The sequence below is a fragment of the Notolepis coatsorum genome (genome assembly GCF_963971535.1).
Source record: "Notolepis coatsorum genome assembly, chromosome: 2".
In the NCBI taxonomy this organism is placed as follows: Eukaryota; Metazoa; Chordata; class Actinopteri; order Aulopiformes; family Paralepididae; genus Notolepis; species Notolepis coatsorum.
In genome coordinates this window covers 132645999-132670372 of record NC_140166.1, presented here as the reverse complement: position 1 = coordinate 132670372, position 24374 = coordinate 132645999, and the positions used below count along the sequence as shown (strand labels likewise).

The following is a 24374-nucleotide window of genomic DNA, read 5'->3' as shown; positions in this document are numbered from 1 at the left end:
GGATGTACCCCAAAAAGAATATTCCAATTATCTGATCGCGATTCCAATTAATGATGTCCATCGTAAAGCCAACATAATCCACGACACATCATGCATCGGGAGCATTTGATTCTCCTCAATCCGACCGTTATAACCGCTCCCCTTTGAAGGATGTCTATGTTTTTCAATGTGTATATAATGTAAAATATTGGTGGGTGACAGCATCTACTCAGACTGATCTATAGATCTTAAAAGTAGGGCAGTCAGTTCTGTGTATCCACGGTAGCAAGCAGAGCCCAGTGCTCCGAGGTCGTTCGGCAGCTTGTACCATAAACAACTAGACTGAGCAGGCAGGGTTTTGTTCAGAGAGAGCTATGGGCCGTTGCTATAGTGATTTGGGTCAAAGAAGACAGCGTGTCACAATCACATAGTAACAAGACGAAGGGGCGGGTTAGCCGTTGCTAAAGACTATAGTTTATAGCTGTGAGTTTCTTGCAGTGTAGGTTAGATTCAGATACGAGGCACAGACGAGAAGAAGCTTGATCAGAGACTTTGAAACGATTCCCCCCCCCCACCTTGCTATGAGAGTGTATAAGATAAGATAAGATAAAATAAAATGGTAAATTTATATAACAGCTTTTATCCAAAGCGCTTTACAACTGACGTGGCACGACAACAGGGAAGGCTTTTTGGATAACAGCTAGGCCGCAACGACCACCGAGCGGGGTGAAAGGAGAGATCATTAGAATAATGAATTTTGTTTCTTCCAAAGACTTTTCAAGGACAATACAGAGCTGGTTTCCATCTGATTACGAGGCTTTGTTTATGGAATAAACAACGTTTTCCAAGAAAGGTATCACGTTGCCAGTGTCGAATTCTTATGATTACGGATTGCATATAAGGGGGATAACATTCGATGTACAGCCAGTATGAGAAGGTCGACTTCGGAGAGAGAGATAAACACAACGCAGAAACTACACAAACACAGATGAAGAGGTGATACTGGCTGATTATGGTCGAAATCTAACACCTTGCACAAAAAAGAAAAAACGACCCGGAGACATTAGATCGACGCACAGGCCAAGAATCAAGGTTTCAAAGGGTGCTCGATACCGCCATCTAGCTGGATGCGGCCGGTATTTCACTTTGGCGACCTCAGACCCATTCCCTATGGTAACACCAGGCTCCCTGGATGGATAATGAATACAAAAAAAAAAAAAAACGGCCCAGCAGTTGGGGCCCAGAAACGTGTTAACACGTGATTGGCACCCAAAGTGTTAATAAGCTAGTTCCTCAATACCAGACTCAATAACAAGGTCTCGTCCCCCCAAAGGCTTTCACAGCACTCCTTTATATCATATTACGTTTGCAGGCAAGGGGAGCGACTGGCCTGCGTTTGTGTGTGCGTGCGTGCGTGTGTGTGTGTTGGAGCCTGTGACGGTGTAAAGACCACAATAAGCTCAACAGCATCCTTTTATTAACTGCCGCTCCACAGTGAGCTTCCCATGTCCATGTTTTCCCAGAGATCAGTGAAGTAGTGTTAGGGCTGAGATCTCAATGCTTCAAAGCCTCCAAACTTCAGTCCATGATAATTGATGCCAAAATCATGATTCGAAGGCTAGTTCGATTTTTTTTGTCGAAGTAGCATGCTTAGTGCTATATGGTAGGTTACTACCATTTACATAGATAACTACTGTTAATATGTATATATATTAGAGCTGGGCCGTTAACGGCGTTAACGTGCTGCGTTAACGCTATACTAGTATCGCGCGATAATATAATTAACGCATTAATCTAAAAGAAAGAAAAAGAAAAAAAATTACATTTTTTTTAGCTTTATTTACCCAGGGTAGGTTCGCTGAGCACACATCTATGCTCTTTTTCAGGAACGCCCTGCTTCACATTCACACAGTTCCATTCACACCTGGGAGCTGCTCAGTACAACCACAGTTGACACCATTGGCCACTGAGCAACTCCACTGGAGCAGTTGAGTCAAGCCATGTCACATAGTTCAAGTTTGAAATGATTCTTTCTGTTTTGCTCCTGAGAGTGTGCTAGATACTGTACTGTACTGGTAATATTATTTATTTGTGTTAACTTCTGAATAAAACAACTTATTAAACACAAGTACATTTTATTGAACATTATTTTGATATTTCATTACCAATTATCATAGCAAAACAGCTTTTTCAAACAGTCTGTAATGCATTTTGGAAACGGGAGATGGGCTCATGGTGTAATGGGCCACCTGGCCTGAGAAACATAAGGAGGAAAGAAAAAGTAAGGACTTACTTCTGGTCATTATTTGGGTAGAACACACATATTTTGAATGCCTTCGGCAGGTTTTTCTTTTTGTTTTTTGAGCCATTTTAATCTAGATTAATCTAGATTAAATCCAGGATTGCAGATAGATTAATCTAGATTAAAAAAATTAATCTATGCCCACCTCTAATATATATATATATATATATATATATACAGTATAATAAGTAGTATGCCTAGTGCTATATGGTAGGTTACTACCATTTACATAGATAACTACTGTTAATATGTATATATACTAGGGATGTTCAATATTGACTTTTTTACAGATATACCGATATTGTCCAACTCTTAATTTCCGATACCGATATCAACCGATATCAACCAATATATGCAGGGTTAATTTCAGGTAATTAACATTACTTATTACATGGCGTTTTCACATTCGCCGAAATGCTTGCTTGTGATTGGTCAATAGCCCCCGACAGCGGTGAATTATTTTTCGATAACCACCGGTGATTATTGTTTTTCGCAGCTGGAGTAATCAAGCCCCACTGACACACACTGTTTCAGTGCAGCCAATCAGACACACCTGCCGGGCTGCCCGTGATAATAATAATCACTTTATTTGGGCTGACAGAGCCACAGAACAACTACGATTTGTCAAATGAATTAGGTATATTGTTAGTAAGTTAGCCATGTAATAAGCGGGATAATGTATAGCTATACTCGGTCATCATCGCAAAATAATTGACCTTCACTGACGTTTAAAACACCTCGCCGAGGCGGCTCGGTATTTTAAACTCCGTGTCGGTCAATTATTTTGCGACAATGACCTACATTACTTACATATCTCTTGTCGTGGAATTAACACAACATTATGCATACTTTTGACAATAAATAAAATCAGAATTTGTTCTTACTTGCTTGCCTGGGTAAATAAAGGTTAAATAAATGTAGATTTTTTTTTGTAACCGATACCGATAATTTCCGGTATCACATTTTAATGCCAATATCGGTAGGCCGATAATATCGGACATCCCTAATATATACAGTAAAATAAGTAGTATGCCTAGTGCTATATGGTAGGTTACTACCATTTACATAGATAACTACTGTTAATATGTATATTATATATATATATATATATATATATATACACACACACACGCATACTATATATTTGTATAAGTAGTATGCCATATGGGTATGGTTGCTACCATTTAAATAAATAACTTACCGTACTTTTCGGACTATAAGCCGCGGCTTTTCCCCCCATTTTTCGACCCTGCGGCTTATATAACGGTGCGGCTTATATGTGACTTGACGTGACCAAACCCGAAAATGTAAAAATCTAAATATAGCTTTTTTGACTGCATTGAAATGTTATTTATCTGTTCCCTTATTTGCTAAACTTAATACAACTTGTAAATGAGTTAATTCTTGTTATTTGTGTCAGTATTGCTATTTTCGATTGTGTCAGTATTTGCTATTTTCGATTTACATGCTACCCCTCGGCGATATCATACGCAAATTTGGCATAAACTTTCACTTTTACGCTGATGACACCCAATTATATATACCTATTAAGCCAAATGATTCCTCCCAACTACAAAACCTTGAGGCCTGCTTGCTTGCCGTCAAAAAATGAATGTCGCAAAACTTTCTACTCCTTAATGCAGATAAAACTGAGATGTTAATTGTTGGCCCCCCAAACCACAGAGGCCTGTTTCAGGACATCTCCCTCAACTTTGATACCTGTCATGTATCCCAGAGCTCCACCATAAAAAACCTCGGAGTCATTTTTGATTCCTCCCTCTCATTTAATGCACATATAAAAAATGTCATCAAAATTGCATTCTTCCATCTTCGTAATATCGCAAAAATACGCCCCATTTTAACTCTGGCTGATGCTGAAACCCTGATTCATGCTTTTGTCTCATCACGTCTGGACTACTGTAATGCACTTTTTTCAGGCCTACCTAATTCAAGCATCAAAAATCTTCAACTCGTGCAAAATGCGGCTGCACGAGTTACTAACTAGAACTAGAAAATTTGATCACATCACACCAGTTTTGTCCGCCCTACACTGGCTTCCTATCCAAGCCCGTTCTGACTTTAAAGTGCTACTCCTCACCTACAAAATTTTAAATGGGCTTGCACCGCTCTATCTATCCGATCTCATCTCCCGATACTCGCCCGCTCGTGCTCTGCGCTCACAAAATGCGGGGCTTCTATCGACCCCTAGGGTTAAAAAGAAATCCGCCGGCCACAGAGCCTTTGTCTACCGCGCTCCCTACCTGTGGAACAAATTACCTGCCGTCATCAGGGGCGCCTGCTCTGTCGAAGCTTTTAAATCCCTGCTTAAGACTCATCTTTTCTCTCTCTCCTTCAACCTACCCTGATCTCACCTGGTCGGGGACTGACCTTTAGATTAATCTGTGTAGTTTAGTTATGGTACAGGGTACTACATGGTACCACTGGGTAGTTTAGTTAGGGTACAGGGTACTACATGGTACTACATGGTACTACATGGTACTACATGGCACTACAGGGTTCTACATGGCTCTACGTGGCACTACAGGGTACCACAGGGCACTACAGGGTACTACATGACACTACAGGGTACTACAGGGTACTACATGGCACTACATGGCACTACAGGGTACTATAGGGTACTACATGGCACTACGGGGTACTACATGGTACTACATGGCACTACAGGGTACTACATGTCTGCTCCTTTGCAGCACCACAAACATGGGAACTCTCTAACTCTTCCCCCCCCCCCCCTCCCCCCCCCCCCCCTTCTCTCTGAGTGCCCGTCTCCTGGCGCTGACTAAGGTGATGGATGCCTCGGGGTCTTGGCCAAGATTGTAGTGACTGCTCTACATGCACCTCCGAGGCCTTGGATCAGTTATTCACCGCCGTCTGTCCGTGGTCCTGTCAACTGATTAACAGTATTAACAGACTGTTAACAGATTAACAGTCAAATGCGGTTTCATTGCTGGGTTAAGTACTTCCATTTCTATTCACACGCCTACTTCATATATCTACTCCATTCACATATATGCCTACCACTTGTATCTATTGCTATGTCCGCCTACTACAATCTCATGAGCTGTCTAACGCCTGTCCCGTCTCCCTGTCTCCCTATGACTTGCTGTCCTGGAGTGTTGACCGGAGTGTTGGACGTCCCGTGACGAAGGCCGGGAGATTGCGACCCCCTCTGCGTGCCCCCCTGTCTCCGGAGGTCTCGTAGTGGTGACCGGAGTGCCGGATGTCCCGCGATGATGTCGGGGAGTTCGTGACCCTCTCTGCGCCGCCCCTATCTCCCTGTCTCCGGCTGTCCCTGAGCAACGACCGGAGTGTTAAATGTCCCTTGACTAAGACGGGGAGGACGTGACCCTCTTTGCGCCGCCCCTGTGCCTCAAATAGATTGCTATCAGCTCTATCTTTAATCTTTCAAAATGTTCAGTTGCTATCGCTATTAGCTCTATCTTTAATTTTTCAAAATGTACAGTTGCTATTGCATGCACTCATCTGTGTTCCACTACACACATGAGTGCATGCTTACCAACTGTCCGTCTGCAACACTACTATCACCAACATCTAAGAAGGGAGATCCCCCCTTGAATGGCCCTTCTAAGGTTTCTCTCCTCCACACTGCCTGTGGAGCTTTTTTCCCTATTGTTAGGTTTTAGTGAGTTTTTCCTTACCTTCGCGTGGGGTATGTCTGGGAGTGCTTGCATTCTTTCATTTATTTGCATCCATCTAAAAATGTTTGCACCTTATGGTGTTCTTGTTCTGTTCTTGACTTATTGTTATGTTTTCTTCTTGACTTGTTTAAAGAAGATCTGTACGGCCCATGGGGACATTAACGTGTGTTGTCGGGCCCTATAAATAAATTTGATTTGATTTGATTTGATTTATTGTGTCCCAATGCTAATTACATATGGTAATTAAACATTAAAACACCTGCGGCTTATAGTCCAGTGCGGCTTATATATGTACACATCATTAAATTTAGCTGCTGCGGCTTATAGTCAGGTGCGGCTTATAGTGCGAAAAGTACTGTACTGTTAATATGTGTGTGTATGTATCTATATATATAATGATATTTCTACTCACGTAAATGGAGCATGTAGGACATTTTCCCCAGTAGCACTTCCAGTCGCAGAACACCCCCGACCAAGTCAACAGTGGTGCAGCCCGAGCAGGGGATCTGGGGGTTGTGAGAGGGAGATCAACGAGGAGGGAGAACACACTGCAGAGGACGGAGGGGGGATCTGAGGGTTGTGAGAGGGAGATCAACGAGGAGGGAGAACACACTGCAGAGGACGGAGGGGGGATCTGAGGGTTGTGAGAGGGAGATCAACGAGGAGGGAGAACACACTGCAGAGGACGGAGGGAGACTGGAGCACACTGACTAGTTCAGCTTCTAATGAGACTAACGTTCCACTACTGTGTCTTCGTCAGACGAGACAAAGACACGCGGAGATCAACCTGGACCAGGTGTACAGTTGTCATTGGTAGGTAGAACAGGGTAACAAATGTATTGGAAAATGAATCCAAGGGTGGGAGTTGCCTTAAGTCAGTGTACAAGTGCCACACCCCTAATGCCATGTCAGAATCAAAGCAACATAGACCACACCCCCTAACACCATGTCAGAATCAAAGCAACATAGACCACACCCCCTAACGCCATGTCAGAATCAAAACATAGACCACACCCCCTAACGCCATGTCAGAATCAAAACATAGACCACACCCCCTAACGCCATGTCAGAATCAAAACAACATAGACCACACCCCCTAACGCCATGTCAGAATAAAAACAACATAGACCACACCCCCTAACGCCATGTCAGAATGAAAACATAGACCACACCCCCTAACGCCATGTCAGAATCAAAACATAGACCACACCCCCTAACGCCATGTCAGAATCAAAACAACATAGACCACACCCCCTAACGCCATGTCAGAATCAAAACAACATAGACCACACCCCCTAACGCCATGTCAGAATCAAAACAACATAGACCACACCCCCTAACGCCATGTCAGAATTAAAACATAGACCACACCCCCTAACGCCATGTCAGAATCAAAACAACATAGACCACACCCCCTAACGCCATGTCAGAATCAAAACATAGACCACACCCCCTAACGCCATGTCAGAATCAAAACAACATAGACCACACCCCCTAACGCCATGTCAGAATAAAAACAACATAGACCACACACCCTAACGCCATGTCAGAATGAAAACATAGACCACACCCCCTAACGCCATGTCAGAATCAAAACATAGACCACACCCCCTAACGCCATTTCAGAATCAAAACAACATAGACCACACCCCCTAACGCCATGTCAGAATCAAAACAACATAGACCACACCCCCTAACGCCATGTCAGAATCAAAACAACATAGACCACACCCCCTAACGCCATGTCAGAATCAAAACATAGACCACACCCCCTAACGCCATGTCAGAATCAAAACAACATAGACCACACCCCCTAACGCCATGTCAGAATCAAAACAACATAGACCACACCCCCTAACACCATGTCAGAATCAAAACAACATAGACCACACCCCCTAACACCATGTCAGAATCAAAGCAACATAGACCACACCCCCTAACGCCATGTCAGAATCAAAACATAGACCACACCCCCTAACGCCATGTCAGAATCAAAACATAGACCACACCCCCTAACGCCATGTCAGAATCAAAACAACATAGACCACACCCCCTAACGCCATGTCAGAATAAAAACAACATAGACCACACCCCCTAACGCCATGTCAGAATGAAAACATAGACCACACCCCCTAACGCCATGTCAGAATCAAAACATAGACCACACCCCCTAACGCCATGTCAGAATCAAAACAACATAGACCACACCCCCTAACGCCATGTCAGAATCAAAACAACATAGACCACACCCCCTAACGCCATGTCAGAATCAAAACAACATAGACCACACCCCCTAACGCCATGTCAGAATTAAAACATAGACCACACCCCCTAACGCCATGTCAGAATCAAAACAACATAGACCACACCCCCTAACGCCATGTCAGAATCAAAACATAGACCACACCCCCTAACGCCATGTCAGAATCAAAACAACATAGACCACACCCCCTAACGCCATGTCAGAATAAAAACAACATAGACCACACCCCCTAACGCCATGTCAGAATGAAAACATAGACCACACCCCCTAACGCCATGTCAGAATCAAAACATAGACCACACCCCCTAACGCCATTTCAGAATCAAAACAACATAGACCACACCCCCTAACGCCATGTCAGAATCAAAACAACATAGACCACACCCCCTAACGCCATGTCAGAATCAAAACAACATAGACCACACCCCCTAACGCCATGTCAGAATCAAAACATAGACCACACCCCCTAACGCCATGTCAGAATCAAAACAACATAGACCACACCCCCTAACGCCATGTCAGAATCAAAACAACATAGACCACACCCCCTAACACCATGTCAGAATCAAAACAACATAGACCACACCCCCTAACACCATGTCAGAATCAAAACAACATAGACCACACCCCCTAACGCCATGTCAGAATCAAAACAACATAGACCACACCCCCTAACGCCATGTCAGAATCAAAACAACATAGACCACACACCCTAACGCCATGTCAGAATCAAAACAACATAGACCACACCCCCTAACGGCAGGTTACAATCATGTTTTCTAGTGTCAGAATGAACCAGTCCATCTCTCAACGTTTAACGGTGTGTATTTTCATCCTGCGACTTTGCCGTACGGACGTCACACATTTCATATTGTATATTTCAGCAGGAAAATAGTTCCCAAATCCTACTAAAGTGAAACAGGTGATTTAATCTGGATTAGGAGGGCAGGCGTTGATCTGGGTGGGCCTGGGTTGGTGCATTAGTGTAGTGACGGTGAAGAAGCAGCGGTTACCTTCCTCTTGGTGTAAACGACCAGGTTGACGGTCACGTCGGTCTGGAACCAGTCGAACCTGAAAGAACCGAACAGCGTGAAGGGAAGGCAGCGGTACCGCCGGTGTGATTATCTGCACTGGTCTCAAACATGCGGTTTGTCCGAGTGTAATACCTGGGCCGGCCGTCTTTGGGTGGAGGAGGAGCAGCGGGGGTTGCTGAGGGCTGCAGGAACGATGGGGGTGGAGGAGGGGCCAGGCCGGGGGGTGCAGGAGGGGCCAGGCCGGGGGGTGCAGGAGGGACCAGGCCCGTGGGTGGAGGAGGGGCCAGGCCGGTGGGTGGAGGAGGGGCCAGGCCGGTGGGTGGAGGAGGAGCCAGCCCAGTGGGTGGAGGAAGAGAGAGACCTAAGAGGAGAGATGGATGTGACTGGGAATAATACTCACACAGCTTGCTATGAGTGTATAAGATAAGATAAGATAAAATAAAATGGTAAATGGTCAATATATATAACAGCTTTTATCCAAAGCGCTTTACAATTTGTTCCTCACATTTGACCCGTTCACTCACACATTCACACACCGACGGCAGAGGCGATGCATGCGAGGTGCCGACCTGCTCATCGGGAGCAGTTAGGGGGTTAAGTGTCTTGCTCAAGGACACTTCGACATGATGCCCGGGAATCGAACCGGGAACCTCCGGATTACCAGACGACTGCTCTACCTCCCGAGCCATTGCTCGGAATTCTCTGTCTTCCAATGTGGCTGCCTGTAACCACCGGTGCCCACTTTCAAAAGAAAACGCCTAGTTTCTGTGCAGTGGTAAGAGTGGGTGAAACACTGGGAGAGCTATTACTGTTCTACTGTGACTGAGTTTACTACTTGCTGTGGGGCACTCTGTGTGAAAAGTGCTATATAGATAGTTCATATGTATTATTATTACATTCAATTAAATGTATGCATTGAAATGCCTGTAAAGTCTCGACGACATTGAAAATCAGGGTGACCTCAATTGTCCTTTCGAGAACAAATAAAGGTTTGAATTGAATTGAACAAGATGCAGTGATAAGACACCAAATTATTATGTTTTTGTTGATATATTTCTCATATCAATAAGATAAGATAGGATATTCCTTTATTGATCCCCTTGGGGAAATGCAGGCGTCATAGCAACATGGGGGGGGGGGGGGGGGGTACAGGTATGGGCAGGGTAATACTAGAAAGACATAAATATAAGCAAAGAAATTTGAGCTGATTATAAAATTATGAGAAAAGAAAATACCATTGAGCCTAGTGCTGTTGTCCTTCTTCAGATGCAGAGCTGTGAAAACAAAGGCACACATTCAGCTAAGTGTTCCCTGGAAAAGAGGAAGGGAAGTGTTCAATTGAAATATTGAGTATGGGTGCTGTGTGCGTGTGTGTGTGTGTGTGGGGGGTGGTTGTTTGGTTAGGATAACCGCTGGGTAGAGCAGCGGACTAAGCGCTCGCCTACCACCGCAGAGACACTGGGTTCGAATCCAGCTGTCAGCGGTACCTCCGGCTTGGTCAGTCGTCCCTACTAACACAATTGGCAGTGTTAGCGGGTGGGAAGCCGGTGGGGTATGTATCCTGGTCGTTGTAAACAGCGACTCCTACAGGTCGGTCGGGGCGCCTGCTCAGCAGGGAAGGGATCTAGGGGCGGTAGTGTGATCCTCCCACGCGTTACACTCCCCCGGTGAGAGTCCTCGCTGTCAGGTGAAAAGAAGCGGCTGGCTGACTCCACATGTATCGGAGGAGACATGTGATAGTCTTCAACCCTCCCTAGGCCGGCAAGTGGGGGGGGGGGGAAGCGTGCAACGACCAGGAAGGGAATTGGCATAACGACTAAATTGGGATGGGAGATAAATACGGAAAAAAGGGGGAGAAAAAATAGATAAAAAAAAAAAAAAAAAAAAATGTATTGCACATTTCTTTGCCTCCTGGATGGTGGGCACAGCCCCCCTTTGGACCACCCCCTAGCTGAGACGCAGCTCAATCCTGGCGAAAGACCTGGACCAAATCTTGTTTTTATAAAGAAAATGATTTCTTTCAATCTTCTGGAAGTGGCCACTTTGTGGAGACCGCAGACTGTTTTAAGGCAGTATTTTTGGACTCGCCATCTTCTAACGTCACACTCTGTAACATCATACTCCTTGGCTGCGTGACAGTTGTTTGATGGGCTTAGCGCCATGGTAAGACAGAATGACGTCAATGACCCATTGCCTAAATCTTAGAGTGAAGGACGCAGCCCCACATGCACAGAGCTCGTACTCGTTTGGTGTGATCTGTTTTTTTTTTGTGAATGTATAATGATATTTAAAAGTGTAGAGCCCCAAAAATAAGACGACGCCCCTTATTCAGAAATTTTTATAGGAAGAATATTCTGCACAAAATAGTATTTGGTCAGTTGTGTGTCAGTGTGTGTGTGTGTGTGTGTGTGTGTGTGTGTGTGTGTACCTCTGACAGCTGTAATGGTCCTAACTGCCATTCTACCCACCAAGCACTCCTTCAACATGGACTCATAGTTCACCCAGCGATGCACCTGAGCAGAAACATTACATAATTACAGTATATCACACACACACACACACACACACACACACACACACACACACACACACACACACACACACACACACACACACACACACACACACACACACACACACACACACACACACACACACACACACACACACACACACACACACACACACACACACACACACACACACACACACACACACACACACGGCTTTCCTGCAGTTTGTCCCTCCGGTAATATCAGCACACATCCATTATTTCTTAATTATACATCTAATGATACCAGGAAGACTGTCCTGAGAATATCAAAACCTTTTGTCTGTTGCCATGATGACATGATTGGATTATATAACATATGAAACCTATACAATGAAAGGAGAGTCAAAGCAGGACAACTGCTTCAGATCAACGAGTGAGTGAGTGAGAGAGAGAGAGAGAGAGAGGGAGATTGAGAGACTGAGAGTAAGAGATAGAGTGAGAGATAGAGAGAGGGAGAAAGAGAGAGAGAGAGCGAGAGAAAGAGAGAGAGCGAGAGATAGAGAGAGAGAGAGAGAGAGAGAGAGAGAGAGAGATAGATAGATAGATAGATAGATAGATAGATAGATAGATAGATAGATAGATAGATAGATAGATAGATAGATAGATAGATAGATAGATAGATAGATAGATAGATAGATAGATAGATAGATAGATAGATAGATAGATAGATAGATAGATAGATGGACAGCGAGAGATAGTGATATAGAGATATAGGGAGATAGAGACAGAGAGAGGTGACACCAGTGCTATGTAGAAGAAAATGAGGAGAAAAGGGAGTGTTCTATTCTATTATTGTTATTGTTATTATTATTTTCCTTAGAGCTACCAATTTGTTAGCACAACCAGGAGATAATTTGTGGTAGGTTTCTTCTATCTAATTCTATGGTTCATTACATTTCTTTTGCATTTTTAAAAAAAGGTAAACAAAGCAAGTTATCTGAAATCGAATAAAGTAAGGTACGCTGAGGGAAATGGTCAGGGGTAATAATGTAAAATATATATAGTCAAATAGTTATTTTTATTATAATTTGTGTATATACAGTAGTACTTGATCACATCATGCACAATTGTACAGCCATGGCCTATTTTATTTTATAATTCTATTCTATTTTATTTCTATTTTAATTTAGTTTATATTCCATTTTTATATTAATCTACCTTTTATTTTATTCTACCGTAATTGTCTGTCCGTTAATGTCGCACCAAACGACCAAATCAAATTCATTGCATGTATAAAACTACTTGACAATAAAGACCTTTCTGATTCTGAAATACTAGGTAGGTAGGTAGGTAGGTAGGTAGGTAGGTAGGTAGGTAGGTAGGTAGGTAGGTAGGTAGGTAGGTAGGTAGGTAGGTAGGTAGGTAGGTAGGTAGGTAGGTAGGTAGGTAGGTATCCTTGTGATAATTTCTGATTGTGAACCCAGTATTGTGAATTAAGTCCTGTTCAGTTGCATAACAGCAACAGACAGCAGCCAACCAGTCCTGCCAGGGTGAGCTGAGCTGAGCTGAGATCAGATGAACTGAGATCAGATGAGAGATCAGATGAGATGAACTGAGATCAAATGAGATCAGATCAGATGAGATGAGCCTACCTGGTCAAACAGGTCCGTACCGTCTATCCCAGCTGCTTTCATCAGTTCCTCCTCTCCCCCAGGGTGGTAGTCCATATAGGGGCTAACATTGTAAACCATACCTGAGAATATGAAGAACAGGACGAGTAAAACCAAAGCCAAACATCATGATTAAATACCAAACCGGCAGCAAGAACACAATAAGTTCACACCCTTTTTGGTTCCTGACCCCTAAGAACAGAGGGGGGGGGGGTCGCCCTGCTTGGCTACAATGGTAACCATTTCATTGAATCAAAAAACACACAATGCAGACTTAACCAGACTAGGATGTCAGGGCCCCCTGCTGGCAGAACGTGATACCAGCAGAGACTAAAACCATGAATATAACAGTCAAAACAATGTATTCCAAATACTTGATGATGTGAGAGAAGGAAGGGCAAGAGCAAAGCCCATGTCTTCGACTCATGTAGAGTCGTACAGAACGCAGCGGCCCGCCTGAGCTCCAATCTACCAAAGTCAGCCCACGTTACCCCATCTTTCAAGGTCCAGCGAGGGGAATGGCTCCCTCCTACCTCCACTCTAATGGTCTCTAACTACACGCCCTCAAGACCCCTCCGCTCTAATGGTCTCTAACATGTTGTCTTAGAGCGCCACGTAGTTTGACGGCTGTTTGGCGTGGAAATGGGCAAAGACACAGCTCGTCACGGATTGGGAATGCAGCTTGGTTTCGTAAGCACGCGTCCCTCCCACGCAGACCCTCGCCGCTGAGAGATCGTGCTGTGCAGGTGAAAAGATGCGACGGCTGCCTCCTCGTGTACCGGAGGGGACACGTGATGCAAGGCTTCGTCCACATTGCAGCCGGCTTGTGGGAGGCATGGCCTAACAACGTTCGAGACAGGGGAGGGTAGAATTGGACGATACGAAATTGGGGAAGGGAGAATAAATAGAGAAATGGGGAGAAAAAGTAGATCAAATTTTTTTTCTTTTCATATTTCTACAGGGGACATTGAAATGAGGTACAGTGTCCACGGCAACAATAACCTCCTCAACATTACCCAACAAGATGACATGCACTGTATAATTAATAAACGAAGGTGGACCTGGATTGGCCATGTCCTCAGAATGAGGACATCAACGCGATCCCAAGAGTCACATTACACTGGACCCCAGAAGGCGAATAAAAGAAAGGGAGGCCTAAAACGACATGGCGTAGGACTATAGAGAAGGAGCTCCAGCAACACCACCAGAGCTGGGGGACCATAGAGAAGATGGCCAAAGACAGATGCAAGTGGAGAAACTTTGTTGCTGCCCTATGTGCCAGCCGGCGTAATGGGGATAAGTAAGTAAGTGTCCACGGGTCGATTTAGAGCATTGGTGACTACGATGTTCATTAAATGCATTTTCTTGTATATCCTACCACAGATATACCACAGAGACTTGACTTACTTGACTTAAGCCTTTGCACTCCCTGCGGAGCATAGGCCACTGACAATTTCTTTCCATGTTGCGCGGTTTTTGGCCTCCCGAACGATGTTGTGCCATCCCAGTCCAGCCTCTTTCATTTCCCCTTCCCAAGAACGGCGCCAGGTGTTTCGAGGCCTGCCGCGTTTCCTCTTTCCAGGTGGGTTCCATCGTAGGGCTTGCCGGGTGATGTTTGTGTCTTCCTTTCTCAGGGTATGGCCTATCCACATCCACTTTCTCTTCTTTATTTCTTCTGGCGGGGGTAGTTGTTTTGTGCGCTCCCACAGGTCCAGATTTGTAATGACATTTGGCCATCTCACTCTTAGAATGCGGCGGAGGCAGGAATTTATGAAGGACTGTACTTTCTGATTCAGCCCTACAGTTGTCTTCCAGGTCTCGGCGCCATACAGGAGGACTGATTTAACATTGGAGTTAAAGATCCTCAGCTTTGTGTTGGTTTTTATTTCGCGAGACCTCCATACTCGACCAAGTAGGTTGTATGCCGTTCTTGCTTTTCCGATTCGCACTCTGATGTCTTCTTCTGTGCCACCCGCTGTATCTACTATGCTCCCAAGGTAGGTAAAGGAGTTAGTTTCTTCGATGGCCTCTCCCTCTAGTTCAATGTTTTGCTGGCACTTTGTGTTGATCTTCATAATCTTGGTTTTTACCCTATTGATCTTCATTCCTAGAGTTGAGGCTGTTTCCTTTAGTTTGTTGGTCTTTTGTTGCATTTGCTGGTGACTGTGTGATAAGAGAGCTAGGTCATCTGCAAAATCGAGGTCTTCAAGCTGGTGCATCAGTGTCCACTGGATGCCGTTTCTGGCTCCTTCTGTTGTCTTCTTCATGGTCCAATCAATGGCCAGCAGGAACAAGAAGGGTGACAGCAGGCAGCCTTGTCTCACTCCGGTCTTTATCTCGAACGGGTTTGAGGGCTCCCCTCTGTGCAGTACCCTACTTGTCATTTCGTCATATGATCCTCTGATGATGTTGATGTACTTCGGTGGGATTCCATAGTGCTCCATCAGGTGCCACAGACTGTTCCTATCTAGACTGTCAAAGGCCTGTTCGAAATCGATGAAGTTGATGTATAAGGAGCTGTTCCATTCCAGGGACTGTTCGATGATGATCCTCAGTGTGGCGATCTGGTCTATGCATGACCTTTCTTTCCGGAATCCTGCTTGATGGTCTCTGAGGAGCATGTCAACGGCAGTCTTCATCCTATCTAGAATTATCCGGTTGAAGACTTTGCTGGCAGTTGAAAGTAGCGTGATCCCCCGGTAGTTCTTGCATAGTGCAAGGTCCCCTTTCTTTGGTATCTTCACTATGTAGCCTTCTTTCCAATCTTTGGGTATCCTTTCTTCTTGCCAAATTTTCCTCATGAGGGGATGGAGTGCTTTGATGCTTGTAATGATGTCGGTCTTGAATGCTTCACTCGGAATGGTGTCTGGTCCTGCTGCTTTCCCATCTCTCAATTGTGATATTGCTTTCCTAGTTTCTTCTTTCGTTGGGGGGATCATTTTCAGTGGGAGTGTGTCTGTTGCTGCTTGTATATCTGCTGGGATGCTTGCTGGTGCTCTGTTGAGCAGCTCTGTGAAATGTTCTACCCATCTCCTTGTTTGTTCTTCCTTTGTGGATAGTGTGTTTCCTGCCTTGTCTTTTATGGGCTTCTCTGATTTCATCCTTCTCCCCGAGAGCTTCCTGGTGATGTTGTATACCTCTCTCATGTTTCTCTGTCCCGCTGCTTCTTCTGCTTGTGTAGCAAGCTCTTCATAGTAGCATCTCTTGTCCGCCCTGACCTTTTTCTTTATTTCTTTATGTATCCTGTTGTATTCCTTTGTGTGCTTCTCCTTGGCTGCTCTCGTCCTGGCATTGTTGAGGTGGTCCTTTGCCTTTTTCCTCTCCTCCATGCTGTCCAATGTTCTTTGGGTGATCCACATTTTGTTTTCTTTCTTTCTTCTTCAGACCACAGGGAGAAGTGCAACAATTAAGTCCAATATTGTGCTATCACTGTTCCCACCCTTAACTTGTGCCATTTTAAATAGTTTTTTTTTCATCTGTGGGCCATGTCTAATATGGGGGGACTGTGTAGTTAAAGTATAGGCCATTGATTGAGTTGTTTCATTTAATTTCTATAAACTTTATTTATTAATCTTTGGTTTACAGTGGAACACTTTCATTTGTTTGCTGTGGGTTTTGTTTGCTGTGCCCCTTCCACCTAGGCCCTTTTACCCCTAACCACTTTGTGTTACATGTCATGGGGTGGATTCTGAAGAATTTATGTGTGAATTATATTATTATTGTTGGGTTGCTGTGTTTAGTTTCAGTTGGAGTCCTCTTACACGGCTGGTAACCAAGTGGAAAGCCAGATCTTAGATCGGGGTAACCTGTGAACAGGGGGCTGGGGGCAGGCCTACAAGTGGGTATCAAACAGGAAGGAAAACTGTCAGGTTTTAAACGGTGGATATCAAACGGGGAAGGTAAAGACGGTTTTAAACTGTTGAACAGTAATTCAGAAAATTTTTATTGCACCGCAGTATTTGCACTACTGTCTATTCTACTCTTTTTATTATTGCCATAGAATCAAACCATAAACAAGGTGACTTATTGGGATGTTAGATCCTATTGTGGAAAAACTGTGATTTTATATGTTTGCACTTTATGTGCTCGTTTTATGCCCGTCTTTTTCTGTTGTGAAGCACTTTGAGCTGCAATCTTTGTATGAAAGGTGCTATACAAATAAAGTTTATTATTATTGACTTGACTTATTATTATTGACTTGACCTGCCGGCTGCCGTGTCACCTCGTATGCAGGTCCAGCAGTCGTCTCGCGTGTTGTGCTTCCTCAGGTCCTCCTCGGTCACCTCAGTCAGGCGGCCTCTCAGGCCCGTGAGGTCTCGTCCGCTCTTGGCGAAGCGGATCCAGTCCATCAGACTGTGACCCGGCTTCAAGGCCACCTGAACACATCATGACACGTGACTTAATGATGCAGGCATCACGTTATAATCACAGACATCATGTTTATACTTAGTGATGCACGATATATCGGCCGCCGATATGGCCGTTTTTTTACACATCGGTATCGGTCCGATATCAAGATAGGGCCGATATTAAAAAAAAAATATATATATATATTTTCTTTTTCTTTTTACATGTTTTGGCCTTAAATAGTTTCAAAGTATCAGTCATTTCTGAAAATAAGTTACAAAAGTAAAAAAAAAGTATGCGTTTTGGAAAATAGCTCTTTATTTGATTATCATAAAAAAGTGTTTTCTATACAGAGATATCGACATCGGTAAATATCGGTATCGGCCAGAACAGCAATATTAATATCGGTTATCGGTATCGGCCACAATTTTCACATCGGTGCATCACTATTTATACTAATAACATACTATCACGGCCACAGGCTCGATTAATGTAGGGGAGCGACAGCGGCCCGGGAGGTAGAGTGGTCGTTTGAAGATTCCTGGTTCGATTCCCGCTCCTCCCGGGCAGCGTGTCAAAGTCTCCTTGAGCAAGACACTTAACCCCTAATTGCTCCCGATGAGCAGGTTGGCACCTCGCACGGTTGCCTCCGCCGTCGGTGTGTGAATGTGTGAGTGAACGGGTGAATGTGAAGCACAAGTTGTAAATCGCTTTGGATAAAAGTGCTATATTATGAATGCAGTCCATTTGACCATTTAAATTGGCTGGATTGAGGAAGTGTTGCTTCCCCAAAGCTTGCAGTGACACCATTACCCCTGCAGTGCTGTATGGCTCTCTCTGTATACAATGGTTCAGCTGTTTATGGCATTATCTCTTTAAATTAGTAATAATCATTATCCCAAATGACCAACAGTGGTCATTGTTGACATACTGTAGTCGTGCATCTTTAGAGCGGTCACTCCATTGCCCTCATCAGCGTCAGTATCAGTGTTCCAGCTGAGATGGTTGAGAAATGCTGTTGTATCATCGCCACAAATGTTTCACACTTTGGACAGGAAATTACAGCAGAAGCACGAATCCTTCCAGTAGGCGTGGAACTTTGATGATGAATATCATAATAAGTATTACTATTACTAGTAGTATTAGCGATAGCGAGCTAAAACACATTGATTGATTGACATTTTTATTAACAGATTGCAGAATGGGTACAGTACAGTACAGCTCAATACACACAATTGTTAAGGGGATGCAGACCAGAGAAAGACTTTCGTCTTGTTTACATCAGGGTCCCCCATTTTCAATGAATGAATGAAAACTTTATTTAACAGATTGCAGAATGGGTACAATACAGTACGGCTCAATACATACAATTGTTAAGGGGATGCAGACCTGAGAAAGACGTTTGTCTTGTTTCCATCAGGGTCCCCCATTTTCAATTCATATAGACATTTATGACATACACAACATACATGACATTTATGGCATAGGGACATATAGGTATTTAGTACTGATACATTTGTGACATAGGCGGTATTCAAATATACAGTACTGTTACCCCTAGATCCTGACAGAGTATATACATATGATGGGGAGGGGACTGTACATTAGGAGGGGGTGGGTGGGTGGGAGGGAAATATACATACGGCGGGGAGGGAATATATACATGCGGTGGGGAGGAGACTGTCTATTAGGAGGTGGTGGGGGTTTTGGGCATTTACGGTGGCCAGTTTCGAATTGCAGCCTCCCGTAGGTGCTCTTTAAGGGCGGTTTTGAATGTGGGCAGGGATTCACATTCCTTTACAGCTTTGGGTAGGGCGTTCCACATTGTTGTGGCATAATTGCGAAACGTGTTTAGTCCCTTGTTTGAGCCTAATCTGGGTTTAACATGATTTGTTGAGCTTCCTCTGGTGTCGTGGTTGTGGTATTCACTGACCTTTGGGAAGTATTTTGACATGTACATGGGCACCCCGGTCGTATAGTGTATCTTGTAGACCAGGCCCATTGCAAGTTGCTGTACTCTGTCGTCTACTCTAAGCCATCCTAGGTTGGCAAAGTGGGCAGGGGTGAGGTGGGTTCTGGGGTTCAGGTCAAGTAGTAGTCTGACCAGTTTGTTTTGTGATGTTTGTAATTTTGTTTTAAGCGCCTTTGAGGTGCTTTGGTACCATGAGGTGCACGCATAGTCATAGTACCCTTGAATGAGTGCTCCTGCCAGAGTCTTCAGGGTATTCTTGTTTACCAGAGAGGAGATCCGGTACAAGAATCTAGTTCGTTGGTTGACTTTTTTTATTACATTGGATGCCATTTTGTCACAGGAAAGATTTGCCTCTAGGATGGAACCCAGGTAGGTAATTTCGTCTTTCCTTGTGACAATATTGTCACCCACTGTAACTGAGAAGCCGTCGGTCTTGCTGAGTTTGTTATTTGAACCGAAGAGAATGGACTCTGTTTTGCCCATGTGTAATGATAGTTTGTTATCAGCGAGCCATATGCAGATTTTGCCTAGTTCCGTGCTGAGGGTTTTTTCAACCTGCAATTTGTTCTTGTCAGAGACCAGCAGGGCTGAGTCGTCCGCAAACAGGAACAAGTTGCAGTCACAGGCTGACGACATGTCATTTGCATAAATTAGGAAGAGTAGCGGTCCTAGTATGCTTCCTTGTGGAACACCACAGCTCACTGTGAGGGGGGGGATAGAGTACCGTTTACCTCTACCATCTGTTCTCTCCCCTCCAGGTAGGATTGCATCCAGCTCACTGATAGGCTATCAAAACCAATTGCTTTTAGCTTGTCCATTAGAATGGAGTGATTGACAGTGTCGAAGGCCTTTTGTAGGTCCAGCATGACCATGCCGCAGTATTTGCCAGCGTCCACCTCTTGTTTGATGTGGTCGTTCAAATAGAGGAGGCATGTGTCAGTGGAGTGGGACGTTCTGAAGCCAGATTGGAATTCGTAGATTAGGTTTTTTTCCGCCAGGTACTTTTCATCAATTCATCATAACATACATATGACAGATACATGACATACATACAGATAGACAGTACTGCTACATCTAGACATTTATGTTATGACATACCAGATTTACAAATACAGTACTGTTTATGATACAAAAATAGTCTAAAAAAGAGAGTATATACATTTTAGGGGGAAGAAACTGTATTTATAGCGAGCTAAAACACATAGGCTGGTATTCCTAGGAGCAAGTCTTTTTACGCCCTGGCTCGCCCTGCTCAGGTGATTTCATTTGACGGGTTATTACCTTGTTCCTCCCGGACTGACCGGCCGGGGCGACCCGCTGCTGCGAGCCGGCTGCAGGGAAGGCTTGGGCCGGGACGTTCAGCATCTCCAGTCTTCGGAAGCAGCCCCAGTTTCGGACAAATCCTATTTTGACCAATGTGTCCAGTTAAAAAGGAACAGCTATTTCAGCTAGCTAGCTAACAGCAATAATAAACGGTTTATCATCGGGTACCGTTACGCGTATATAGAAATAACACACTATATATGATACAGAATCTAAGAAGTAGCTACTCGACAGTTGGTTTGTAAGTTGTTAGCTAACGTGCCCGGTGGAGTTTCGTCGCTGAATAAACTACAACCAATGTCGCATAGTATGACGATGAGGTCAACAACAAGCGTCATCAAGAGGCGACCAAGTGACAGACGCCTCCCCGGTGTACAGTTTGCAGCAGTGGCTTCGCAAAATCGTTGACAACAGGTAAAAACACAAGCAGTTTATCCAACTTCCTATTTGTGAGAAAAAGGTTAACACACCTTTTTAAGCGTTCAGTGTGTAAATCTTCACCATTAAAATGTATTGTGAAGAGTACTGTAGCTAAGTATGATCACATTGATATAAATTACATGAAAAAAGCCATTGTATGAATAATTTACCATGGTACTGACATGGTCAAAGTTAGGCTATGTGTTAAATCATACCATGGTATAATCCAATTTAAACCATGATACCGTTTGTAATATATTTCTATATTATAATATTATTTCATAATGTTTTGGTCACTACCATCAAAAAGTTACCAGAAAATTGTGGAAAAACCATGATAGGCCTACTTCTTTTGGGAAATACCATGATGTGGTATTTATCTTTTCTAAGCCTTAATGGCTCACCTGAAATTACATTGTTGAAAAAATTGGTTACACATGAAAAATGTTTCCTTTCTTCAGATTCATCTTCATCTTCTTCCTCAGAGCTGTCGTCCTCTTCATCTGACATGGTGAACGCATGAGTGATGTGCTGTAAACAAAGAAAAGGCAGAACAGAGTTAGAAACCCAGGTTTAGTGAGAAGAAAGTCACTATGTAATCTAACTGTCAAAACTCACATTTTGCCTCACTGCTTTTGAGGGACTGTTGAGAATTTAACGTTGAACTTTCAACCACAAACATGGCAGCAGAGGGATTTTCTTTTGAAGCCTAATCCACTTAAATAAATCAGACCTGGAGGATCCTGTAGACTTAGTGGATGAGTCATGTCTTCTCCGACTTCAAAATAAAAGTCCAACGTAGCACTCAAACCCAGGCCAAGCACAGTACATACGACCTAAATGGAAAACAGGATGGATGGATGGATGGATGGATGGATGGGTGGATGGATGGATGGATGGATGGATGGATGGATGGATGGATGGATGGATGGATTGCACAATGTTTTTTGTATTGGATTCTATTATATGTTGTACCACTGTATTGCACATCGTTGCGGGCAAGACCACCCGCATTTCATTGTATACTCGTATGCCGTGACAAATAAAACTCTTGACTTGACTTGACTTGATCCCCTTGGGGAAATTCATGTATCCAATAGCTCTCATCAGTTGACAGACGTTCTAAATGGACACAATAAGGGCGCGTTCACACCTACCCTTTTTGGTCCACTTTAAGTGGACCATGGTCCACTTAAATGAATAGTCCGTTTCGTTTGTAGAGGTGTGAACACAAACCAAACTATTTTGAGGACCAAACAACCGAACCATGGTCCTCTTGAAAAGTTGGGACTTGGTCCGTTTCAATCGAACTATAGTACCTAATCCAGGAAGCAAAGTAGCCTACAGTGCATTGCAGTGTGGCTCTGAAGTCAGACTCGCGCCTCTCGCGTAATGAGTCTCTCCTCTCTAGACTCATGAGCCGCTGCCCTCGTCTGAGGTGTTAAACAGTCTGATTTGTAGATACAGTAATTAATGATAATCGACTTTAATTATAAATTCATATTTGACCTTGAACTTGACCTTGACCTTATTATGGCCAAATCATACATCTATGGATAGGGAAATCTGAATCTGGATTTAGTAATTTCTTGCGGTTTTTACTATAATTAGCATTTTCCGATAAATTTGTATTTCCGATAAAACATCGGTAAAAATGAAAATATACACTTTGACTACTGTTTTTGATAGGGTTATGGTCTTTACTCTTGGCTACAAATTTTTTTTTAAACATTGACCTCTTAACATCCAAGGGCCCACATGTGGACGATTCTTTGCCGACCTCTAGTGGCTCGGGTGTGCATTTCTTTTAATACAATATATAGATAGAATTAAAGCCCTATTTGTTGCTTGTCGATTGCCCTTTCAGGTGACAAAGTCCGTTCAGCGGTTCTCGAGTTACATGCCGATATGTGAGGCGTGCCCCAAAGTACGCAAAAGTACACATTACCACCCCCGACTCCCGGGGCTCTAGCTCCGTCAATCATTTGGCGATCTCGAAGATCTTTGCACAGGGTTGTAGCCAATGAGTGTGGCTTTCCAATGATACCCCATGATATGATAATTGGGGATCTAATACGGTCTCTATTGATCGATTTATAGGGGGACCTTAAGGCTTAAGCACCCCCCACAGCCCAAATGGAATGATACAAAAATATATATATATATTTATTTTTTCGCATTCTTTTTTAGCATTTTTTTGCATTTCTTGCATTTTGCCGATAGTCGACTACCAGTCGATTATCGGCACATTTTGGCCAATCAAAGTCGACTACAAATACTTAGTCGGGGACAGACCTAGTATGCATACAGTGATTTCTTAATTAAAGAGGGATTAAGGCAACTAAATATTGTTTCTTGCTAAAAATGGGTTTTATTAAATTTTATTTAATGTTTTTATTGTTTAATTATTTTACTGACAAGACTGGTCAGGCAAATAATATGGTCACGTGCAAACAGAGAAACAACACAGAAGCATGGAGAGAGATGCTGAATGACCAGCTGTTCCGCAGCAGTGTAGACCAGTGGTTCCCAAGCTTTTTCATGCCAAGGCCCCCGGGATATATACATAACTGGCCAAGGACCCCCATCTGACAAGCTACTGTATATGATGATGAAATGTGATTTATTCCAGAATTACATAACTGAGTGTCTATACTGTAGGTGGAGAGATAAGTGAGGCGGGAGCAGAATAGTCACTCCTATACACTACTAACGTCTAGTGAAGAATATATTCGTGAAATTAGACTTTTAGATTAGATTAGATTCAAATGTATTGTCATTATACAGCAGTACAACGGAAAAAAACGAAAAAAGTTTGGCATCCAATTGAGTGCAATAGTAATATACCAATGTGAAATTCTAATTCAAAGTTAACCGTTCGTCTCATTGA

General features: G+C 43.6%; 1 protein-coding gene across 1 annotated transcript in view; it reads right to left on the bottom strand.

Annotated features, from left to right (window-relative positions):
• The window catches only part of cyb5r4 (cytochrome b5 reductase 4), an 80884-nt gene extending 59589 nt beyond the window's left edge, over positions 1 to 21295 (bottom strand). The window contains exons 1-8 of the mRNA XM_084308805.1: positions 21023 to 21295; positions 17645 to 17798; positions 13405 to 13505; positions 11687 to 11771; positions 10494 to 10532; positions 9391 to 9619; positions 9238 to 9295; positions 6374 to 6467 (exon numbers count right to left, since the gene is read on the bottom strand). Of these exons, the coding sequence (XP_084164931.1) occupies positions 6374 to 6467; positions 9238 to 9295; positions 9391 to 9619; positions 10494 to 10532; positions 11687 to 11771; positions 13405 to 13505; positions 17645 to 17798; positions 21023 to 21106 (844 nt within the window). The 5' untranslated portion in view covers positions 21107 to 21295. The remainder of the gene's footprint in view (positions 1 to 6373; positions 6468 to 9237; positions 9296 to 9390; positions 9620 to 10493; positions 10533 to 11686; positions 11772 to 13404; positions 13506 to 17644; positions 17799 to 21022) is intronic.
• Between the last annotated feature and the right edge of the window lie 3079 nt (positions 21296 to 24374).